General features: G+C 43.1%; 1 protein-coding gene across 3 annotated transcripts in view; it reads right to left on the reverse strand.

Annotated features, from left to right (window-relative positions):
* mdn1 (midasin AAA ATPase 1) overlaps nucleotides 1-18,689 on the reverse strand; it is a 52,953-nt gene that overhangs the window by 33,179 nt on the left and 1,085 nt on the right. For all 3 annotated transcript variants that reach the window (XM_055044616.1, XM_055044617.1, XM_055044615.1), the window contains exons 3-34: nucleotides 18,408-18,632; nucleotides 16,897-17,004; nucleotides 16,566-16,761; nucleotides 16,277-16,486; nucleotides 15,950-16,081; nucleotides 15,743-15,846; nucleotides 15,334-15,448; nucleotides 15,004-15,173; nucleotides 12,755-12,836; nucleotides 12,507-12,602; nucleotides 12,200-12,312; nucleotides 11,681-11,835; nucleotides 11,541-11,601; nucleotides 10,652-10,863; nucleotides 10,471-10,574; nucleotides 10,253-10,397; nucleotides 9,599-9,695; nucleotides 7,825-7,938; nucleotides 7,540-7,687; nucleotides 7,337-7,444; nucleotides 6,644-6,795; nucleotides 5,093-5,271; nucleotides 3,910-4,118; nucleotides 3,123-3,269; nucleotides 2,905-3,046; nucleotides 2,692-2,826; nucleotides 2,272-2,410; nucleotides 2,018-2,150; nucleotides 1,501-1,631; nucleotides 1,065-1,203; nucleotides 435-549; nucleotides 50-322 (exon numbers count right to left, since the gene is read on the reverse strand). In XM_055044616.1, coding sequence (XP_054900591.1) covers nucleotides 50-322; nucleotides 435-549; nucleotides 1,065-1,203; nucleotides 1,501-1,631; nucleotides 2,018-2,150; nucleotides 2,272-2,410; nucleotides 2,692-2,826; nucleotides 2,905-3,046; nucleotides 3,123-3,269; nucleotides 3,910-4,118; nucleotides 5,093-5,271; nucleotides 6,644-6,795; nucleotides 7,337-7,444; nucleotides 7,540-7,687; nucleotides 7,825-7,938; nucleotides 9,599-9,695; nucleotides 10,253-10,397; nucleotides 10,471-10,574; nucleotides 10,652-10,863; nucleotides 11,541-11,601; nucleotides 11,681-11,835; nucleotides 12,200-12,312; nucleotides 12,507-12,602; nucleotides 12,755-12,836; nucleotides 15,004-15,173; nucleotides 15,334-15,448; nucleotides 15,743-15,846; nucleotides 15,950-16,081; nucleotides 16,277-16,486; nucleotides 16,566-16,761; nucleotides 16,897-17,004; nucleotides 18,408-18,632 — 4,589 coding nt within the window. The remainder of the gene's footprint in view (nucleotides 1-49; nucleotides 323-434; nucleotides 550-1,064; nucleotides 1,204-1,500; nucleotides 1,632-2,017; nucleotides 2,151-2,271; nucleotides 2,411-2,691; nucleotides 2,827-2,904; nucleotides 3,047-3,122; nucleotides 3,270-3,909; nucleotides 4,119-5,092; nucleotides 5,272-6,643; nucleotides 6,796-7,336; nucleotides 7,445-7,539; nucleotides 7,688-7,824; nucleotides 7,939-9,598; nucleotides 9,696-10,252; nucleotides 10,398-10,470; nucleotides 10,575-10,651; nucleotides 10,864-11,540; nucleotides 11,602-11,680; nucleotides 11,836-12,199; nucleotides 12,313-12,506; nucleotides 12,603-12,754; nucleotides 12,837-15,003; nucleotides 15,174-15,333; nucleotides 15,449-15,742; nucleotides 15,847-15,949; nucleotides 16,082-16,276; nucleotides 16,487-16,565; nucleotides 16,762-16,896; nucleotides 17,005-18,407; nucleotides 18,633-18,689) is intronic.

The raw sequence follows: 18,689 nt of genomic DNA on the forward strand, positions 1-18,689 counted from the left end.
CTGAAGCTCCCAGAGACAGACACTGAGACAGGACAGGGCTGTAGCATACCTGAGCCAAGGCCATCTATGTAAACCAAGCAGGCAGCATGGACACAAGCTGTGACAGCATCCAGTCTGAGGTCCCACTCTGCCTCCTCCTCATCTTCCTCCTGTTCCTCAGCTGCTCTCATGATCATGCAGCCGTCCTCATCTCTCTCACACACAGCGTTGATAAAGTTCACCCAGGAGAGGATGTCTCTGACACTCAGGACACAGCGCCGGCCAAAGTCCTGCTGGCCCAGCCACTCTACGAAGTCCAGCATCACTTCTGCAACGTCTATGCCTGGATTCCATTAAACACACGCTACAGGTTCAGTGTGAAGGCATCAGCAACACTAATCTGGACATAATAATCCCAGGAAGACCCAGCTTAACGAACCCAGACATCGGTTTACCGTTTAATGAGAGTCCAGAGCGCAGGTTGTGTTGGATGATCTGGACCAGGTCACTGCGGCTGCTGCTCTGAGGACACCAGATCTCAGTGAAGCGGTTCCTCAGGGCAGGAGACAGCTGAACAGCAGAACAAAGGTCAGAGTTCACCTCCACTCATAGCAAATTGTTAACTTGTTTCAAATCTTCCCACTGTTTGCCACGTTTAGTTCTCACTCTGAGCTGCGGAATTTTGAATAGTAATCGAAAATCCTTTTCTAAATCCCCGTTTATCTCTTTGTTCTCAATTAACAAATAATAAAGACGCTCAAATTTAAGGTCCAAACTACAACATTATGAACCAGACACACAGTGCATGTGTTGGACTTCTGCTCAGAGCTAAAAACAGAACAAACCCAGAGATTACATATTAGAACAGACTGAGACAGATTCACTCATTTGAAAACTTTGAAAAGGTTATTCATAATTTTGGGGAATTATGTATAATATTTTGTTCCTGTTGAGTTTGAGTCCGTATTATAACAAAATGGGAATGAATATTCATCGGTGGATTCTATAAATCAGAAGGTCAGATTATAGTTGACCTTTGAGATATATTCCATGTCTCCCATCTTCCTCCCTACAGAGCTCTGTACCTCCTTCTTGCCAAAGTCTCCTCCAGGGTTCATGGTGGCCACCAGGCGGAAGCCTGCAGCTGCTCTGATCAGCTCCACGTCGTCATCATCTCCGCTGCCCTTCTCTGCCAGCACCAGACTCTTTTCCGTCTCCAGGACACTGGCAGGAAACACGGCGCATCATGACATATTCTGCACAACTATTTAGCAACTCGTAGAAAACTGTTACTCTAAACTGAAGAATAGATGTTGCCAGCACTTAGAAAGAGCAGAAAGGCCAAATCAGGTTAAAGGTTAAATTATTAATTGATGAGGAAACACCTTGAAATATTTAGACAGTTTTCAAAAAAAGAAACACAGAAAAGTTCATGATAGAAAACAAAAGGTGAAAAGTGAAGGAACATTTTGGGTTTTTTTGTGGAGACTATCGGAACCAGGACCGGTTCTCCACTTGTACCTGTTGAGCCTTTCCAGAACAGAATCGTCTGCAAGCGAGATCTCATCCAGGAGGAAGACTCCGCCCTCCTTCAAGGCCAGCACCAGTGGTCCATGGTTCCACTCAAACAGTCTGATGTCCTCACCAACAGTCTAGGAATGATCACACAAAAATGATCATTACAAGATGATAGACCTGTTGCGACTAGAAGTCCACAACACTCCTAAGTTTGTTCCTTCCCTTGCTTCTTCATCAGTAGCTTCAGGTGTTAGCCTCCTGCTCATCCTGTCAGTGAATGTTTTGTATTAAGAGAACATTTCACTCATTCTAAGAAAGGCTCTAGATATTTCCCATTGAAAATAATTTTTCCTACAAAGCAGAAGCAGAGAAAACTTAAGACTTTGCTGAGGAGGCCTGGTCTGCATCTGCAGGATTTGTTTGGCCTGTATTTTATTCAACTTGGTTTATTAACATAGCTCCAGTTCACAATGGCTTAATAAAAGATTTTACCAGAACACCAACATGTGTTCATAAGTACCTGCTGGGTGTATCTAACAGGCCGCAGGCCTCCCAGGAAGTCTGACGTCTCCATGTGCATGTGACAGTTGACGTAGAAGAACTTCTGTCCAGCCAGAGCTGCATACAGCTGGCAGATGGTGGTTTTCCCACATCTGGAGAGGAAACAGAATTAAAAGAGCATGTAATGATTGACAAGGCCAAATCTCCATCCTTCATAGAGTCAGGAAGGAAGAGCAAAGGATGGGCACAGAGCAGCAGCAGGACGGAGCTCACCCTGTGTCTCCCACCAGCAGAACCGACTCCCCGAAGCGCAGCGCTCGCCCCAGCAGCACCGCCATCCTCCTCAGGCTCTGGGTCCACACCACATGACGGAACTCCTCTGGTACCGCTGCAACGCTGCCCACCGCAGGACCTGGTGATGGCAGTAGGAGTCAGTGCTGAGAGGTCAGTGCTTCTGTCTAAACTTCCAACCATGACCACAGTCACAGCAGGCCCGTCTGACACACCTCATCATTTATTTAAGCCTCTAAAATGTTTTCTTGTCGTATTCGAGAACTTTTCACCCATTCTATGGACGATATTTCTCATCAAAGACATTTTCCCTACAAAGCAGGTGTAGAACTAACAGAACGCTTTGCTCCTGTTCGGCAAAGTTATGGCCTGTGCTTGCAGAGTGAGACAACTGCTACTCACTGAACTGACTGATGAGCTGTTTCTGGGAGAACAGGCTGTCCGGGTTCACCGTCCGTTTGAAGTGCTTCTGCAGGGTGTCCAGGATGATGACCTCCTCCTCCTGCTTCCTGACCCGTCCAGCCAGCAGCATGTAGCCTGGACCCAAACACTCTGCTCAGTCAGCCAGCCTCTACATGAGGCCGGGCCTCATGTCTCATGTCTGATGAGACTCACCATCATCTGCTAGATGCTGCAGCCAGTCCTGAGTGGCATCCGCCTGCTCCTCCAGCCGGTAGCGCTCCGCCCAGCGGAACAGGTCTCTCAGAGTGATGAAGCCATGTTTCCCCGCAAATACAGAAGATCCTCTGCGCAATGACTGGGAGGTACAGGGCATATGAGGCTGCAGTAGGTATCAACACAGCCGCTATACATACACAGTAAGGTAAAACTACCTGAAGGTCCAGCATGACCTTGACCAGCTTGGTGCAGTAGGATGGAGGTAAGCTACACCTCTGGTGCAGGATGGTCTCCAGCTCTGCACTGGGCAGCTCATCGAAGTGCAGCTCCACAAAGCGGTTCCTGAACGCCCGGGACAGAACCTGGACACACAACCAGCTCCTTTACAAGGCCCGAGCTGAACAAAGTTTGTCTTCCTGTTGGGATTCCTCTCTGCTACTCACTGTCACCACTTGCAGTCCATTGACTCCTTACACAGATGAGCATTCAGCAATCAGCTGAACTGGACTGGATCTAATGGGATCTGAATGGGACTGGAAGCTCAGACTGGGTTTGGATGAACATAATCTAAAGTTGAGCTAATTGGATCAGACAAGAGACTCATCTGACCTGATGGTCAGATTCACATAGAGCTTCGATTGTACAAGTTGTCAACTGGAAACACTGAACTGAGCTGATGGGGAACTGGAGGGAGGAAAACACTGAATGTGTCATCTGACATATTTATCAGTTCATTATGCAAACGTAGAATTCATAAAGCGGATTCATCAGGTGCTACATGTGGTGCCACTGCCACTCGACCTCTAGAAGGTTTCAAACACACAACGATGACAATAACATCAAAGTGCATGTCTGGGTTAAAAACACATCAAAAACTGAAAGATGGAAAAAAATGAGAGACTCAGTAGGGAAGCGGGGGGTTGGGCGATGGAACATGTTGGTTTTTCTTAGTACAACAGCTGGAGCAGAGGTCAAAACAGTTGTCCTGATGTGATGACATACCTTTCTGCCTCCATACAGTCCTGGGGGGTTCTGTGTTGCAAACAGCATGAATCTGGGATGAGCCCTGATGACTTCCTGTGTCTCAGCCACAAACAGTTCCCTGTTGTCATCCAGCAGCCTGTTGAGAGCCTCCAGGACGTCGGTGGGGGCCAGGTTCAGCTCATCCAGGATCACCCAGTAGCCTTTTCTCATGGCATCAAGCAGGACACCTGAACACAGAACCAACATTTATTATGCAATCCAGGAAATCTGAGGGTTTCCACAATGAACCTCGTGGGGAATTCCTTAGTTCTCCACAGAGTTAAGAATAATTTTTCATTTTTTTCTCTTCTTATTGAAGAATTGAAGACAAGAGACAAAACAAGGTTACGCCTTCCTCCTGTAAAGGTTTGGTTCTACACATCAAGTAGCTCTCACCAGGGTAAACTCACATACAAAACAAAAATAAGTCGTGTTCAACAAGAACTACAGACAAAAAAGAACATCACCCAGGTTAGACTGATCTAATGAATTGAATAAGTGAACATCAGCAAGTAGGATGACCAACACAAAGAGTGTACAAACATGAAATATCTTTTCACACATTTAGAATTTCACATGTCCAGTAAGTTGCAGTTGTTTACTACCAATTATGAAACTAAAATCAAGGCTGAAGACTGATTGGGATGACGATGGGGAATGGACCAGAATCACAGAACCAAAAATAAATTAGGAATGACCTGGTAAATCAACCCTGATTTCCTTTCAGGAGATCAGTGATGATCTGATAAAACACATCTGATCCATCTCTGCAAAGGTCTGAAAATTAGCTGCTGATCACTGTGTGAGAGAACTGACTGACAGTTCGGCCCACCAGGTCATGTGGTGGGCCAAATTAGCGGAACTATTGCCAAATTAGCAACTTTGACTTTTCAGACAAGAATTTCAGTATTGGTCAAAATCACAGTTGACAGGTCAGGCTTTGTAGAGATCGATAACCGTCTGTAGAACTGAACTTGGCACAGTCCGACTATGAACATGAATAATGTTCCCACAACTTTGAGGTATGCCACAAAAATAAAAATGTCCCACTGTGTCTGTCACTTGGAACTGATCTGGAATAATTATGTGAAGAATCAGTGATGATGTCTAGCCAAGCCTTTACATATTGAACATTGACAGTTCAATGTTTCACCACTCTTACCCTCTTTGAACACCAGCTTGCCCCTGTCGTCTGAGGAGTAGCAGCCGATGTACTCCTGGATGTCGGTGTGCTCATGGTTGTTGATCCTCACACACTGGTTCCCAGTGGCTGTTGCCAGCCAGCGGATCAGGCTGGTCTTCCCAACAGACGTCTCGCCCTGGATCAGCACTGGGTGCGTCCTGTAGGGCCCAAACATGGCGGGACACAGCATTGATTAGTCATTAGCTGAGTGCAGAGGCTCATTGTAATGAGAGAGGATGAAACTAAGCTAATAAGCACATCCACTCAACATGGATTTAATGATGCACTTGATTCACAACAGACAGATTATATAACCAGAGCTGCACAAATCAATCACAGCAGTCAAATCATTCTGTGATATCAAGAGCTAAGCTGTTGTAGAACAGACCTCTGCAACGATTTATCACAACTGTACCTGAGTGAACTTATTGCAAATTTTCTAATGTTCACACTTGCTCGAGTTCATACATACACAAACTCATGTTTTCAATAAATGTCTCTTTGCAAGTTACACCTCAACCACAAACAGCCAGTGACACTCTCCTGACTGAATCCCAGATGGATATTTGAACATTCATATTTGAACTGATAGAGCTCATCTGAACTGGCTGGCTGGGCTCCTGACACAGATCTGACCTTTAGCATAAATGTTCAACAAGTTTGATGTTGGGGTCCATTCAGAAGATTCAACTTAGTGTGTTTAATCCATTGTGGTCTGGATGTGTGTTTGTGCCTGTGGGAACATCTAATTGTTCCAAATATCTGTCCCAGATTTCCCCTTAAGATGAATGGAAATGAAAAGAAACCCAGAACCAGGTCAATGCCAGAGAGCATTGTGGTGGTGGAACCACCATGCTGTGGTGCATTGCATAAATTGCATAAATGCATTGCATAAATTGCATGAAATAAGGAAAAATGATGTTCACCTCTAAATTATTAAACTTTCTCACAAATGAACTGAGCTTCATTGCTGAACTGGGCATCCTGGAATGACCCTGACCTTAACTATATACTCCAAACCCAATTAATAACCAGTTTGAATAAAGTGTGAATATTTATCCAGATGTTAGATGTCAGCAGATGCACATTATTTTGACCCTGTGTTGATTAGAGAGAATCCACATCATCACACATAGAGGAGGTTAAATTAATGAGGCCAGTCCAGGAACCTGAGATCTGTGTCCATGATGAGTGGATGTAAACCTCTCAGCAGACTGCATAACTCAATGCTAAGATTTGTAAAACTAGACCATTTATTTTTCTGTCAGTGCCACATATGACAAAGATCAACACATTATGTGTTCAACCAGAGTGAGATTGCCTAATCAATGTGTGCAGCTAATTCACTGCTCATATTAACATGATGATCCACATTCAGTCTACCCTGGCCCAGTAACACAGAGCGCAGATGGAGAACACTACATCTAACATGACACATTTAATCTTTACAAAGAGCTGACCTTGGGATCCAAGCTATTGAATGACAGGGGACATTCAGGACAGAGTCAGGCTGGGTCAGAGTCTCCGTACCTTGCAGATACCACTCTAGACATATCCCGCAGGTTGAGCTTTACTGAAGCAGTGAGGATGTAGCTGGGATCCAGAGCAGGCTCCAGTTCTCCCTGCGGAACCCAGTAGCCCTCTATTTGCACACAGGTCCGGCCCGGTGGAGCTGGGATCAGCTGGAGAAAACATACCAAACACACAAGTTATTAGGAAAACTTTCTACTGATTTCTACTTCAGCAGAGATATATCAATAACTTTGTTACATAATTGATTTATCAAGATTTAAACATGAAAAAAAAAACATTTTTTTTTTTTTATGTGACATAGTCTATATGTACCAGTGCACAAATATGGAGAAATATACCAGCATTAACATCGGTATTGATCCGATAAGTAAAAATGTGCCGATATTGATAGCTGGTACTCATCTCTACACTTCAGGAGGGGGACAGGGTTGGTCATGTGACACAGATAGTGATACAGCATAGCATTTAAGAGAGGCGATGTCAGTGGAGTGGTCTAGTTACATATATATGTGTGTGTGTCCTGTGTGTGTGTCCTGTGTGTGTTATGGGCCATAACATTGAGTTTAATAAAAATATCAGCCCATATTTTTACATCAGTGCATACCTACAAATATGGAATTGTTTACTTTATCTAGCCATTGACCAAGTCCTGGATATGATCGCGTATAAGCAGAACAATTTGAGACTTGCCTGTTTCAGACATTTGGTGTTCCCTGCTAGGATGTGTTGACACACCAGCTTCTGGACCAGAGGATGGGAGCTCCTGTCCAGCTGTGTGAGGAAGCTCAAACAGAAGCCCTGTAAAGAGTTGTGGATGGAAGGTCACAACAGATTTTCAAATGTCTGCCATCCCACGGTAAGAAGAAGCAGCCCTGTACGCCGCCTGGCCTCACCTCGTACAGAGAGCGCTGAACGCTGAGGCAGGGGTTAGCTGCTGCGTAGCTCAGAGCCCGGCAAAGGGTGCGCAGGCTGTAGTGAGGTCTGTGACCGGTCCCGTCCACCAGGCAGGAAGATGCCTCCCTCCGAGCTGCCAGATAGAAACTGAGGCACAACCACAATAATTCAGTAAGATCTAGTAAACCAGACTGTGCTGGAGTGAACAAAGCAGACTGAAGTGGTTCATTGTCAGACTGACAGACAAAAATGAACAAGCACTGTGATAACATGCTAAGGCTGACCTTATGATACCACTGATGACACTCTTGGGGGGGTTCAAGCACTTGAGGTAGTCTGACACGAGGATCCTCAGATCTCCCTCGTTCTCCAGCTCATGAACATACAGCTCAGTAAATCTGGACAAGTCCGAAAAAACGAGAAAAAACAGAAACATCTTCATCTTCCAACCACAACTTCTCTGTTTCCCCTCCATGCATTAAAAGTTAGAACAGCTTAAAATAATAGTCTTATAACCTAGTTTGACTCGAGAATGGCCAAAGTGTGCAATTTATATACTTCTGTTTTTTACAATTATTTTTCATTTTAAAAATCTCCTTGCAATAAGAGATTTTAGGTAAAACAAAGTATTTGTTTTCTGATGAACAAGCTTTTTGTTTTCTCCTTGGTTTCACAGTGACTAGGACCACATCAAACTAGTGACTTTTACTCAAATTTCAGACTTTGGAGCACCGAATCTGATGTTAATTGTGGAGGTTCCTCCATTTTCTCCGTGTTAGTATTCTTTTCTTCAGTGTTAGTATTTAGTTAATGTTTTATATTGATAATATTTATATTGGTAATATCACTTTTTCTTTGGTGGTGGGTTTTTGGTATTAAGTTGTTTACTAGATTGGGTGCACACATTTTAGTAAACGCTTGGTTTATTTAGAATATTAACTATTTTGTTTTTGGTTGAGTTGAAGGACTGGCTGGGAGGAGTTGATTGTCTCAAACCAATAATTGGAACGAACCATCAGGCTGCGGGAAGCAGGGAATTTGATGTGGAAGACTCCTCCTCTCACCCTATTGACATCTTCCTCTCACTCTATTGTTATAATATTTACGGTGTTAGGTTGTTTTGTTTTATAGTTGTGTTAAAGTAAAATGTTGTGATTTGAATTTGTTATTTATGTTTATGTATTGGTTGTTTTTGTTTTCTTCCCCGCCCCTCTTTGTGTGTGTGTGTGTAGGCTAGCCTTTGTATATAAATTCCCCTGTGTGTTCATTGAGAAGAGTCAGTTAGTTTTGTTTGAGTTGGTTTGCTTAGTTGATTTTTTGGGCCCATTTTTCTTATATTTCTTTTTGAAATTTGTTGTAAAAAAATCTTTAAGCTCTTTTGAAAAATTAAATAGTTATTTTTTTATAAATGCCTTTGTCCTTGAGTTTGCTGGTCGGACCATCACATTAATCAACAATATCAAGTTGGCTAAACACAGCAGGCTCTTTTAAAGAAATACAGACACAAATCTCCCTCTTACTGATGAGAATAAATTAAATTTGGCGGCAAAAATGCTAACAATACATCAGTTGTAGCACTGCTATGCAGGCAGACAGAAATAAAAATGCCAGATTTGAAAGAAAAACACTCATGTCAGTGTCAGAACTGGAGCACCGCCTGCTGCTGCCAGAACTTAGGAGAGTTGCAAATCAAACATAGGAAACAATGTGAAACGACTGACTATAACGTGGTATTTTTTCCCCTGTTCTGAGTAAATGTTTCAGACAGGAAGCTGAAGTACTGAACATGGCCTCCTCCTTCTGGGAGTAGGAGGCTCCTGGGATAGGTAAATGCATTTACTCATGCAATTGATGGATAGATATCCATCAACTACATAATGAAACGTTGAAAGGTCATAAAACATCAATCATATTAACCGTTATGATGTTATTGGGATTGGAGTCATTTTAGGATGGTAAAAGTGTGTGTGTGGTCTTGGTCCATCTTGGACCAGAAGTTGTTTGCTCCAGCCTCCAGGCTTAACTGATCTGGAGTCAGTAGTCATAGTGAAAGCTTACCTGTTTCTGAGACCCAGAGGAAGGTTCCTTTTCCCCACATCAGTAGCTGGGTTCATGCATGCAAAGAGGCGGAAGTCTTGGTGGCGAACCAAGTGCTCTGGAATACACACATGTGACATTAGTGACAATTCTGATCATCCTGAACAACAGCACAAGTATAAGAGACCAAGTATAGACTATAGCATATTGATAAGTCGATTTCTTTATTATCCTGGTAACAGCTGAACTTACTGTATCCAGTTTAAACAGTTCATTCATAAAAGGTGTCATGGAGGAAAGTCAAATATAAGAACCACAACCAGGACCAGGATACTATTTCCTCTAGCAGGAGAAGGAGGTAGTTGTAGTTGTGCTGCATTTTCTTCTTTATGGTAAAGAGGAGTGTTTTCAAGCCAATGCTCCCCAGTTTTAGAAACTGATCCCATGAAATGTTGCTGGAAGCTAGTCCTGATTGTTAGTCAGTAAAGATAATTTCTGTTTTGGATCTGGTGAACTTTATTGCACCATGTTCACACATAACAAAGAAGTATAAACTGCATAACATTTATACTCTTATAAATGCCGGTGCATATGCACCGCTGGTATGACAGTGCCCCCTAGAGGATTGGCATGTAATATAAACAAAACAAAGGGTAACATGAGGACCAGACTCACCAGTGTCTCCACGATCCAGTAAGACCAGAGAGCCAGTACTGCCCTCCAGCAGCCCACTCAGACACTCCAGTGTCTCTGCTGCTGCCAGGTTGATCTCATCTAGTAGGATCCAGTGGCCCTTCTTCACTGCCTTAGCCAACGTCCCCTACAGGACACACATGGTAAGAGCTGCTGCAGTGGCAAGAGCAGAAATGTGTGTGTGCAACAAGAGGTATTACCTCCACAAAAGCAAACACCATGGCTGTCTCACAGGCTCGGATCTGCTGCTGAGTCTTGCTCAGCTTGGATGCCAGAGTCTCCCACTGCTGCAGCAGAGAGGAGTCTGTCCAGGCAAGAAAATATCAGTGTGTCAATGATTGACATAAGTCTTCTCACTTGCTACTTGTTCTGGTACCCTACCTTCTTGCTTTTCTTGCAGCTCCTTAGCCAGAGCAGACTTGCAAACATGCTCCATGAGTCGAAGCAGATCTTGCCAGCGCTTTTCCCGAAAGCAGGTCTGTACATGGCCCAGGAAGGTCAGGTTCTGCTTCCTGGAGTACGTCTGAGAGAAGAGGTCTTCAAAAGCCTCCCGCAGGGGCAGCAGGATCTGCCTGTGGTCTACCGGCTTGTATCTAAATACAGTGATTGCACAATTACATAAAAAAAAAAACGCATTCTGCATGACTCGTCTGTATTCCTTAATACTTCTAACTGGAGCTTCATATTCTGCAGCACCTCCATTCTTTTTATCTTCCTTTAAGATAAAGGAATATATTTTAAAAATATTCTTAAAATATCTTTTAAGAATAAAACATTCTGAAAGGATTATAAATATAATGTGGGAAACATTCAGACCTGCCAAGTTGAAACAGCCCAGATTTTGACTCCATTTGGCCTGTATACAGGCTCTACAATTTGATCAAACTCCCCCTAGAGACTTTGATTGATCTTCTCATTTGGTCAATTTGCTCATGAGGAACGGAGAATCGAAGTTATCAAAATGGTGAGTTTTCATGCATGCTAAAGGGGCGTGAAGTCAAATCAAGGTTTAGTTCTCTAGCACATTTACAACAACCTCAGCTGACCACAGTGCTTCACTACAATCACAGGTAGATAGAGTATATGATAAAAATAGAAAATATGACATCACTTAAGCCACGCCCCCCGAGAACAGGAAGTGTAATGTTTTATTTTATAATCTCCATGTCTGACCCCTGTGACCTAATCAACATGACACTGTGTCCAGTGACTAAAAACTTATTAGTTCAAAGTCATGATGATGTTTCATTATCTCTGATAAGTCACTCACCCTCCAAGAAGATCGGCTGTATCACTCTGCTGGTTCATGTTCACCACACACAGCTTGTGTCCTGGGGTTCCAGACAAGGGGTATCAGTGAGCAGCTTTGACAAGTCATTGGGAAGCTAAGCTGAGGCAGGGTCCACCCACCGGTGACTGAGGCCAGGTGCTGCACCGTGGAGGTCTTCCCTGTTCCCGTCTCTCCCACCAGGAGGACTGGCTCCCCCTTGGCCACACAAACAGCCAGCTGTTCCAGCAGAACAGCCGAGGGCCGAGTTGCAGCAAATGTCTTACTGCTGCTTACACTGGATAAAACACATATACACATATGATGTTTGTGATTAGAGCTACATTAGGAGAAGCTATTCAATACTGGATGGGTAGTCATAATGTTTTGATTGATAGGAGTGTGCCATTGGAAAATATTTACTCTGTATCTAGGCCAAAGGTTATCACCCATTCACTTTAGCTTTGGGGACGAATCAATGGGGATATTTGGGTTGAACCATTAGATGACTGTGTTTAAAACAGAATAGTTTAAAATCAATGTGATGTGTATTCAGTGTCCCAGCAGGGCTCTGCCTTGTTCTATCTGCCGCAGAACACTGAACCAGCAACCAGTTGTCTGCATAGTGGACATGAGGTGAGCGGCGGGGACGTCCCACTTACACGGCCAGCTGCACAGTGTCGGCCTGCTGCCGAGGCAGAGTCACTCTGCCCACTGCAGCCTGCAACTCCGTCAGCGACACACTGGGCTGATACAGCTGGCAGAAGTAGTGAGCCTACACACACACACACACACACACACACACACACACACACACACACACACACACACACACACACACACACACACACACACACACACACACACACACACACACACAGAACAGAGATCATTCTGACTCAATCGACTCCTTGTCTTTCACAGAGTGTTGCTTTTCTCTAAACAAAAACATCCTTCCGAAACAAATACCTTCTCATTGGAGATGTTCAGCTTGCTTCCAATGATCTCAGCCATGCGCAGTCTGCTGGCAGGGCGGGACAGCATGGCTGTGAAGCAATCAAGAGCCTGACAGATACAACAGAAACATCAGTGTTTGATTTTGGGGACCATACCTGCAGACCTGCTTTTTTATTTTATTTGAAGAAATTGTGGAGGCAACAACTTTTTAAAGCTGACGTGTTGAACGAAAGAATAAAAATAGGTCAAAGCATACCGACCTCTAAGAAGACTCGCTGTGCTGTGGCAGGAGAGGCGCTGTCAAAGTTGACACTGATCCGCTCGCACCATTTCAGCAGGTCCCTGATCAGCAGCAGAAAGGATAAACTTCAGCATCCAACCATCAAATACAGTGGCTTTTGTCATGCAGTTATTTGGATGGACCAATATTAATAAAAAGTAAATAAAACGTTTTTCCCCCTCAAATTCAAACTTATTTTACATCATTTTAGATTTAGCCTCATTTCCTATTTAAGAACAAATATCTTGGTTGAAGGAAAATCTAAATCTGCCAGACAGATCAATAATTGTTGCCTCAACTGTATTTGAAGTCTGATCTGAGATCTATCAAAGGACAAACACAATCGGTCATTCACACAAACTCTCTGCTTATCAATAAAGTACAAAAATTTGAATTGAAAACAGAAATATGCTGTTCATACACAAGTGGAAATGTTCCTCTGGTTCTTCATACCTGAAGAACACTTCCAGGAATAGAGGACTAATGTCTCAGCAAGATCTAGCTCTAGAGAAACTAATCCATGAGTTTATCTTTAGTCACACCAATTACTGCAACACAATTTTAACAAGTCTGTCTAAAAAAAAATCATCTTCCAGCTGCAGCTGATCCAGAATGCTGCTGCAGGTGTTCTGACTAAAACCAGGAATATAGAGAACATTACTCCAATTCCTTACAGTGAGAGAATAGAATACTCTTGTTAGTTTATAAATCACTGAATGGTTTAGCACCAAAATACAGTAGAGATCTGCTGCTGTTGTATCAGCTTTCCAGACCTCTCAGGTCTTTTGGTTCTGCTCTGCATCCCAGAACCAGAACCGAACTTGGAAAAGCAGCATTCCGTTTCTATGCACCACAAATCTGGAACAAACTTCCAGAAAACTGCAAAACAGCAGAAACACAGAGTTCCTTTAAATCTAGACTGAAACCCCACCTGTTTAGAGCTGCTTTTGAAACATAATCAATGACACATTAATAAACATTTTGATGTGTAATGTTTCAGCTGTTGAGTATGTGCTTCAAGACTTTGTATGTTTTGTGTTTTTCTGATGTACAAAACTTTGAACTGTGTTGCTGCTGAAATGTGCTGTACAAATAAACTTGATTGATTGAAAAGTTGTTGCTCTGGAAGAGAAAGCTGGTTTTATGACCAACAGATCCAGATGTGACCTGGATCTGCTGGTCACAACTGGATCTGACTTCAATGAGGAGCTGCAGTAAGTGTGTCATGTTCAGCTGCATGAACTTTAAATGACCCAAAACACTATGCATAACAATCACATGCATCTAAAAACTGAAATGATGAACTGATGGGGAGCGAGTGAGTGCAGCAGGGATCTACAGAAAGGGTGACTCCATTCCATCGTCCACAGCGCGGTAAAATCAATAAGTTATCGAACTCTGCAGCAGCAGAATGCTAATTAAACCCGGAGAAGCTGAGCTTCAGTTTGTTTGGTAGATGTGCCTCGGGGGACATCATGGTGATTTTATAACATTATGACTAAGCCAAGATGTCAATACTTTAAGTGTATGTACTTCTAAGGGAGAACCTATAAATTGACCGGCTGATAAATTGGTGAGATTTCCTTAATCTGGGGAGATCATCATCGGTTGATACTTAGATGTGAAGCGGATCTTATCCACCGATTTTATCTAACTGTAAAGATCTGAACATCAGACACTGTCCTCTATTGCTCTGCAATGAGAGAGGGCTGTCTGTTAGCACCAGGTCACACATAAATGTGTGCTGTTAACAAGAGTCACCCACTGCTGTGAACTTAGCAACTTGAGGCCTCATCTATGCAGACACATATGTGGGAAAACAATATACATTTGCGCATCTTGGTTTTTCATCCACACAAAAACTCAGTTTAATATCTCTTGAAATTATGACTATTGATACAAACTCCAACCAAACTGGAGATTTTAGAAAACTCAATATGAGACTTTGAGTCCCATAAATTATACAGTCTGTGACAAATAAAGAAGCAATATATCCACATACTTGGATATCCACAATTCCCAGTCACCAAACTCTTATCATTTATCAACTTTCTATTCTAATACGGCGTTTGAAAGTAGTTTAACATATGTCAATACAAATTAACCTCCTGTCACCAATCTGATTGGCTGATGGAGTCAAACCGATTGGTGCTGAGTGTTTTTTAAACAATGAGGCAGAAATATGTAGAAACCTGCCTACATGTAGGTTTCTGGTTTAATGACCGTCACCTCATTGACAGAGCTCTCCCCTCCAGCGATGTGCTTCTGTCCTCAGGCTTGTGCTGCTGTCCCTCTGTGCACGTGTCCACCTCAGAGTGTCTCTCACCGGTCAGCTGGCAGTAGATGTCCAGCAGACGGTCTGACACCACTGCCAACATGGGGTACCTGTGGATAAGCACCTGCAGACAGGGAACGGGTTGAGCTGGGAACAGACAGTGGACACCTCTGGAATCACTATACAGTAATATATAGCACTGCTGTATGACCAAGATCAGTACATGTAGGTGAAGCAGCATTAAATATGCTGTTGCTGCAGAGAGTGAAACTCTCCACACTCACCTTCTTGAGTTCTGTGTGGGACATGTTACGCATCTGCAGCTTGGTCCAGAACTTGTCCAGCAGTGCTGCATGGGAGTTCTGAGGCTTGTGCCAGTTGCCACCACTGCAGTACATCCTGCAAGTAAGACTCACATGAACTCCTGCACAGCAACTCACACAATCTGCACTTCTAAATTCAACTAGAACTTTGTCTATTTCAAACAGGTTGGGGTTATTTCTGTTACTTGTTGAGAACAATCAGCCAATAACCTGAATGTCCCACATGGTTTCACCTAGGGGGGTTAGGGTTTATTATTTTTAAAGTAATTTTAAAAAACAAGTAAAAAGAAGAATTTTTTCTGATTCCCAGACAAGTCCTGCATTTCTACTTTAAGCCAAGCTATAAGGACTGCTGTATTTATATTCTGACCTTCTGGTTGCAAAGAACTGGAATCCAGTAGCAACCTCGATGCAATCCTCCCGTCCTGGAATCATCAACTTTTTATTCTCCATCAAAGGCAGGAGAACAGAAATCTGAAAAACACATTTAGCTTCATTTTGTGCAGCAAAAATGAAATGAAATCATTTCAATTTAATATAAATAATAATCAAAAGCCAAAATATACTTTGAACTCACCACATCCAGAGGTGCATGATCAATATCTTCTAGAAGGATCCAGAGGCCTTTAGAAACGGCCTGGGTCAGGGTTCCTGGCTGCCACACAAACTTCCCCGGTACATCAGTGCATCGGTACATTCCCAGCAGCATCTGTAAACCAAAACAACCGTTGCTGCTTCTTTTAGTCCAGGGTGCTGTGCAGTTATTGTGGCATTTCGCTTTTTACAAAAGACTACAGACAAGCTGAAGAAACAAGCCTAGAACAGCAGAAGTGAGCAATGTGATGAGACACTCTGCTCCCTCTGCTGACAGGAAATGGTTGAGATGGAGCGTCATGTCTCCCACCTTGCTGTCAGTTTGATCCCCAAGCTGGATCTTGAGAATGTCTGCGGCATTGGTATGTCCGGTGACGGCTGCCATGTGCTCCACCAGAGCAGTTTTCCCACAGCCAATCGGACCCTCCAGGAGCACAGGCTTTTGGGATGCCACGGCCAGAGCCAGCCGTGTCAGGTTCTGACAGGTTGACTCCACTAGCACCAGGCGGCTCGGCTTCACCTGAAAGCAGAGGCCAACAAGGATAAAAACAGACCCTGAAAGGTGGGGCATGGTTGTTTCTATATGGGGGATCACACACCTGCTCAGCCTGCTGAGGCGGAACCATCTTGGGCAGAATGACTCCACAGACTGCTACAACGTTCTGGGACAGGTCCTCTGATACCACCTGACCGCTGGTGAACTTCTGGGCCAACTCCTGGTGCCACTTTACTGACCTCTGATTAGTTAACACCAGAGCTCTCTCCGCCTCCACCTGCTGATTCTCTTCCAGAGCTCTGAACCCGCAGCACAAAGTGTAGAAAGCATAAGTTACCATGGAGTCCTGCTCTAATACGCGACACATGCAATGAAACAAGAAGCCAGACAAAGCCATCTGACATCAATAAAGCAGAAAACATATCTATACATACTTCATTTTCATGTGCAGAATTTCATCACTTGACAGCACTTTCCTCAGGAAGATGGCTTTCTGATTATCAGTCATGTGGCAGACAAGAGCTAAACACTGAGCCGTGGACCTGTTGGGAAAAATCTGTTTAATAAGAGAAAAGAGAAGAGTCTGGGCCAGCACCAGTGTAGGCTTAGTTCATACTAAATGCATCAAACAAGGAGGATCATTTCAAATTCACAAGTTTAATGTAATGTCTCTGGGGCCTTTGGGTTACAAAGCCTGACCTGGTTTCCATAGCTACAACTGTGATGTATCTATGGAAACATCATCATCCATCTCAGCCGAGCGTCACCATGTCCTCAGTTTGACCTTGCAGATCACTGCTCTGCTGAAAATCATGAAACCTGCATGTTGGTGACCCTTTAGTCCCTCAACATGGATCTAATGTGTGTGTTTACTTGCAGATAATTTTCCAGCAGTAACAAAGCAATGACACAATGATTCATGTTGCTAAATGACCTTCACAGTAGCCACTGCCCACCTGGAGCAGACTGACAGAATGACCACCAGCTGGCAAGGCAGGTGAAGTCTCATGCCCAAAGAAAAGCAACTTGTAATGTTACACCTTGTGATTCGTTTTGTCATTGTCTTGTTCGTCCATATTTGTAATCTGTCAAGAGACTGCAGATGTGAATTAGCTGTTGCTATGATCTGTTACAGCGCATTAAACGGCGACATTCATGTAAATTGTCCTTTTCTAAATGCAGTTTATGAATTTTACTATTACTAAGCTACATTAAATATAACGACTTAGCAAATTTGTCGCTATATTTAATAAATTTTCAGAAAAGAAGATAAGTATCGGCAGCCAGGGCTTTTAAAGATTGTGATTACCCAGAAAACTATAATCAGTTCACCCAAAACAAATGTTCAGAGTCTATTAGGGCTGAAATCATTGATCAGATTATGGAAATAATCATCAGCTTATTTGGTAATCCACTAATAAAAACAACATGTTCAGAGTGGTAATTAGGTTAAAAATGTATTAAATATATATACATTTTGCTTTTGATATGAGAACACATCTGTCTACAAAATATTTTCCCCAAAACTCATTAGTGGTATTGTTTAGTTTCACCTGTTCAAATTCATCAAAGGAATGTTATGTTATTACATTTTAGGCAATCAAATATTTTCCTATTTCAAAATAATTATCTATTTATTTGTGTCTTTTAGTGTATCTTCTAATATTGTATAAAAAAGGCTCAAATGGTTAAAGAAAAAGTCTGTAGAAAATGTCAATATATGTATCCAGTTAAATGTTTGCTTTTCAGAATAATCAATTCCTAAAATAATTATTAGTAGCAACTTGAGAACTTGTACTTGAAAAGCACTCATAAATGTGCTTTTTTTAAATCAGAAAAAAAGAACAAACATGCAGATACAGGCGCCAAAGACACTTCCACCAATAAAATGGGGTGTGATTAAGGACTTGACCACTAGAAGTGTACAGCTAAAAAAGCTCCATACCCTCGAACCATGACGTCACTGGTGAGTAGCTGTGAAACACAGGGACTCCAGTCCCACAGCATCCGAAACTTAGCACAGTCACTTTGGAGGAAGCGCAGGGTGGCAGCCATGAGGTCGCGGAGCTTCATCCTCCTGGGGCCGTACTGGACCGCAGATGACTGTTCGCTGGTGAAAAACAGCCTCTGGAACACTGGCGGGGCACTACTGAAGTACCTCACAGCGAACCTTGGATGGAAGAGGATAACGATTATTCAGCAGTATCCGTAACGTCAAGTTAGATGG

Source organism: Poeciliopsis prolifica, unplaced genomic scaffold (genome assembly GCF_027474105.1).
Source record: "Poeciliopsis prolifica strain line A6 unplaced genomic scaffold, Auburn_PproV2 SCAFFOLD020, whole genome shotgun sequence".
Taxonomy (NCBI): Eukaryota; Metazoa; Chordata; class Actinopteri; order Cyprinodontiformes; family Poeciliidae; genus Poeciliopsis; species Poeciliopsis prolifica.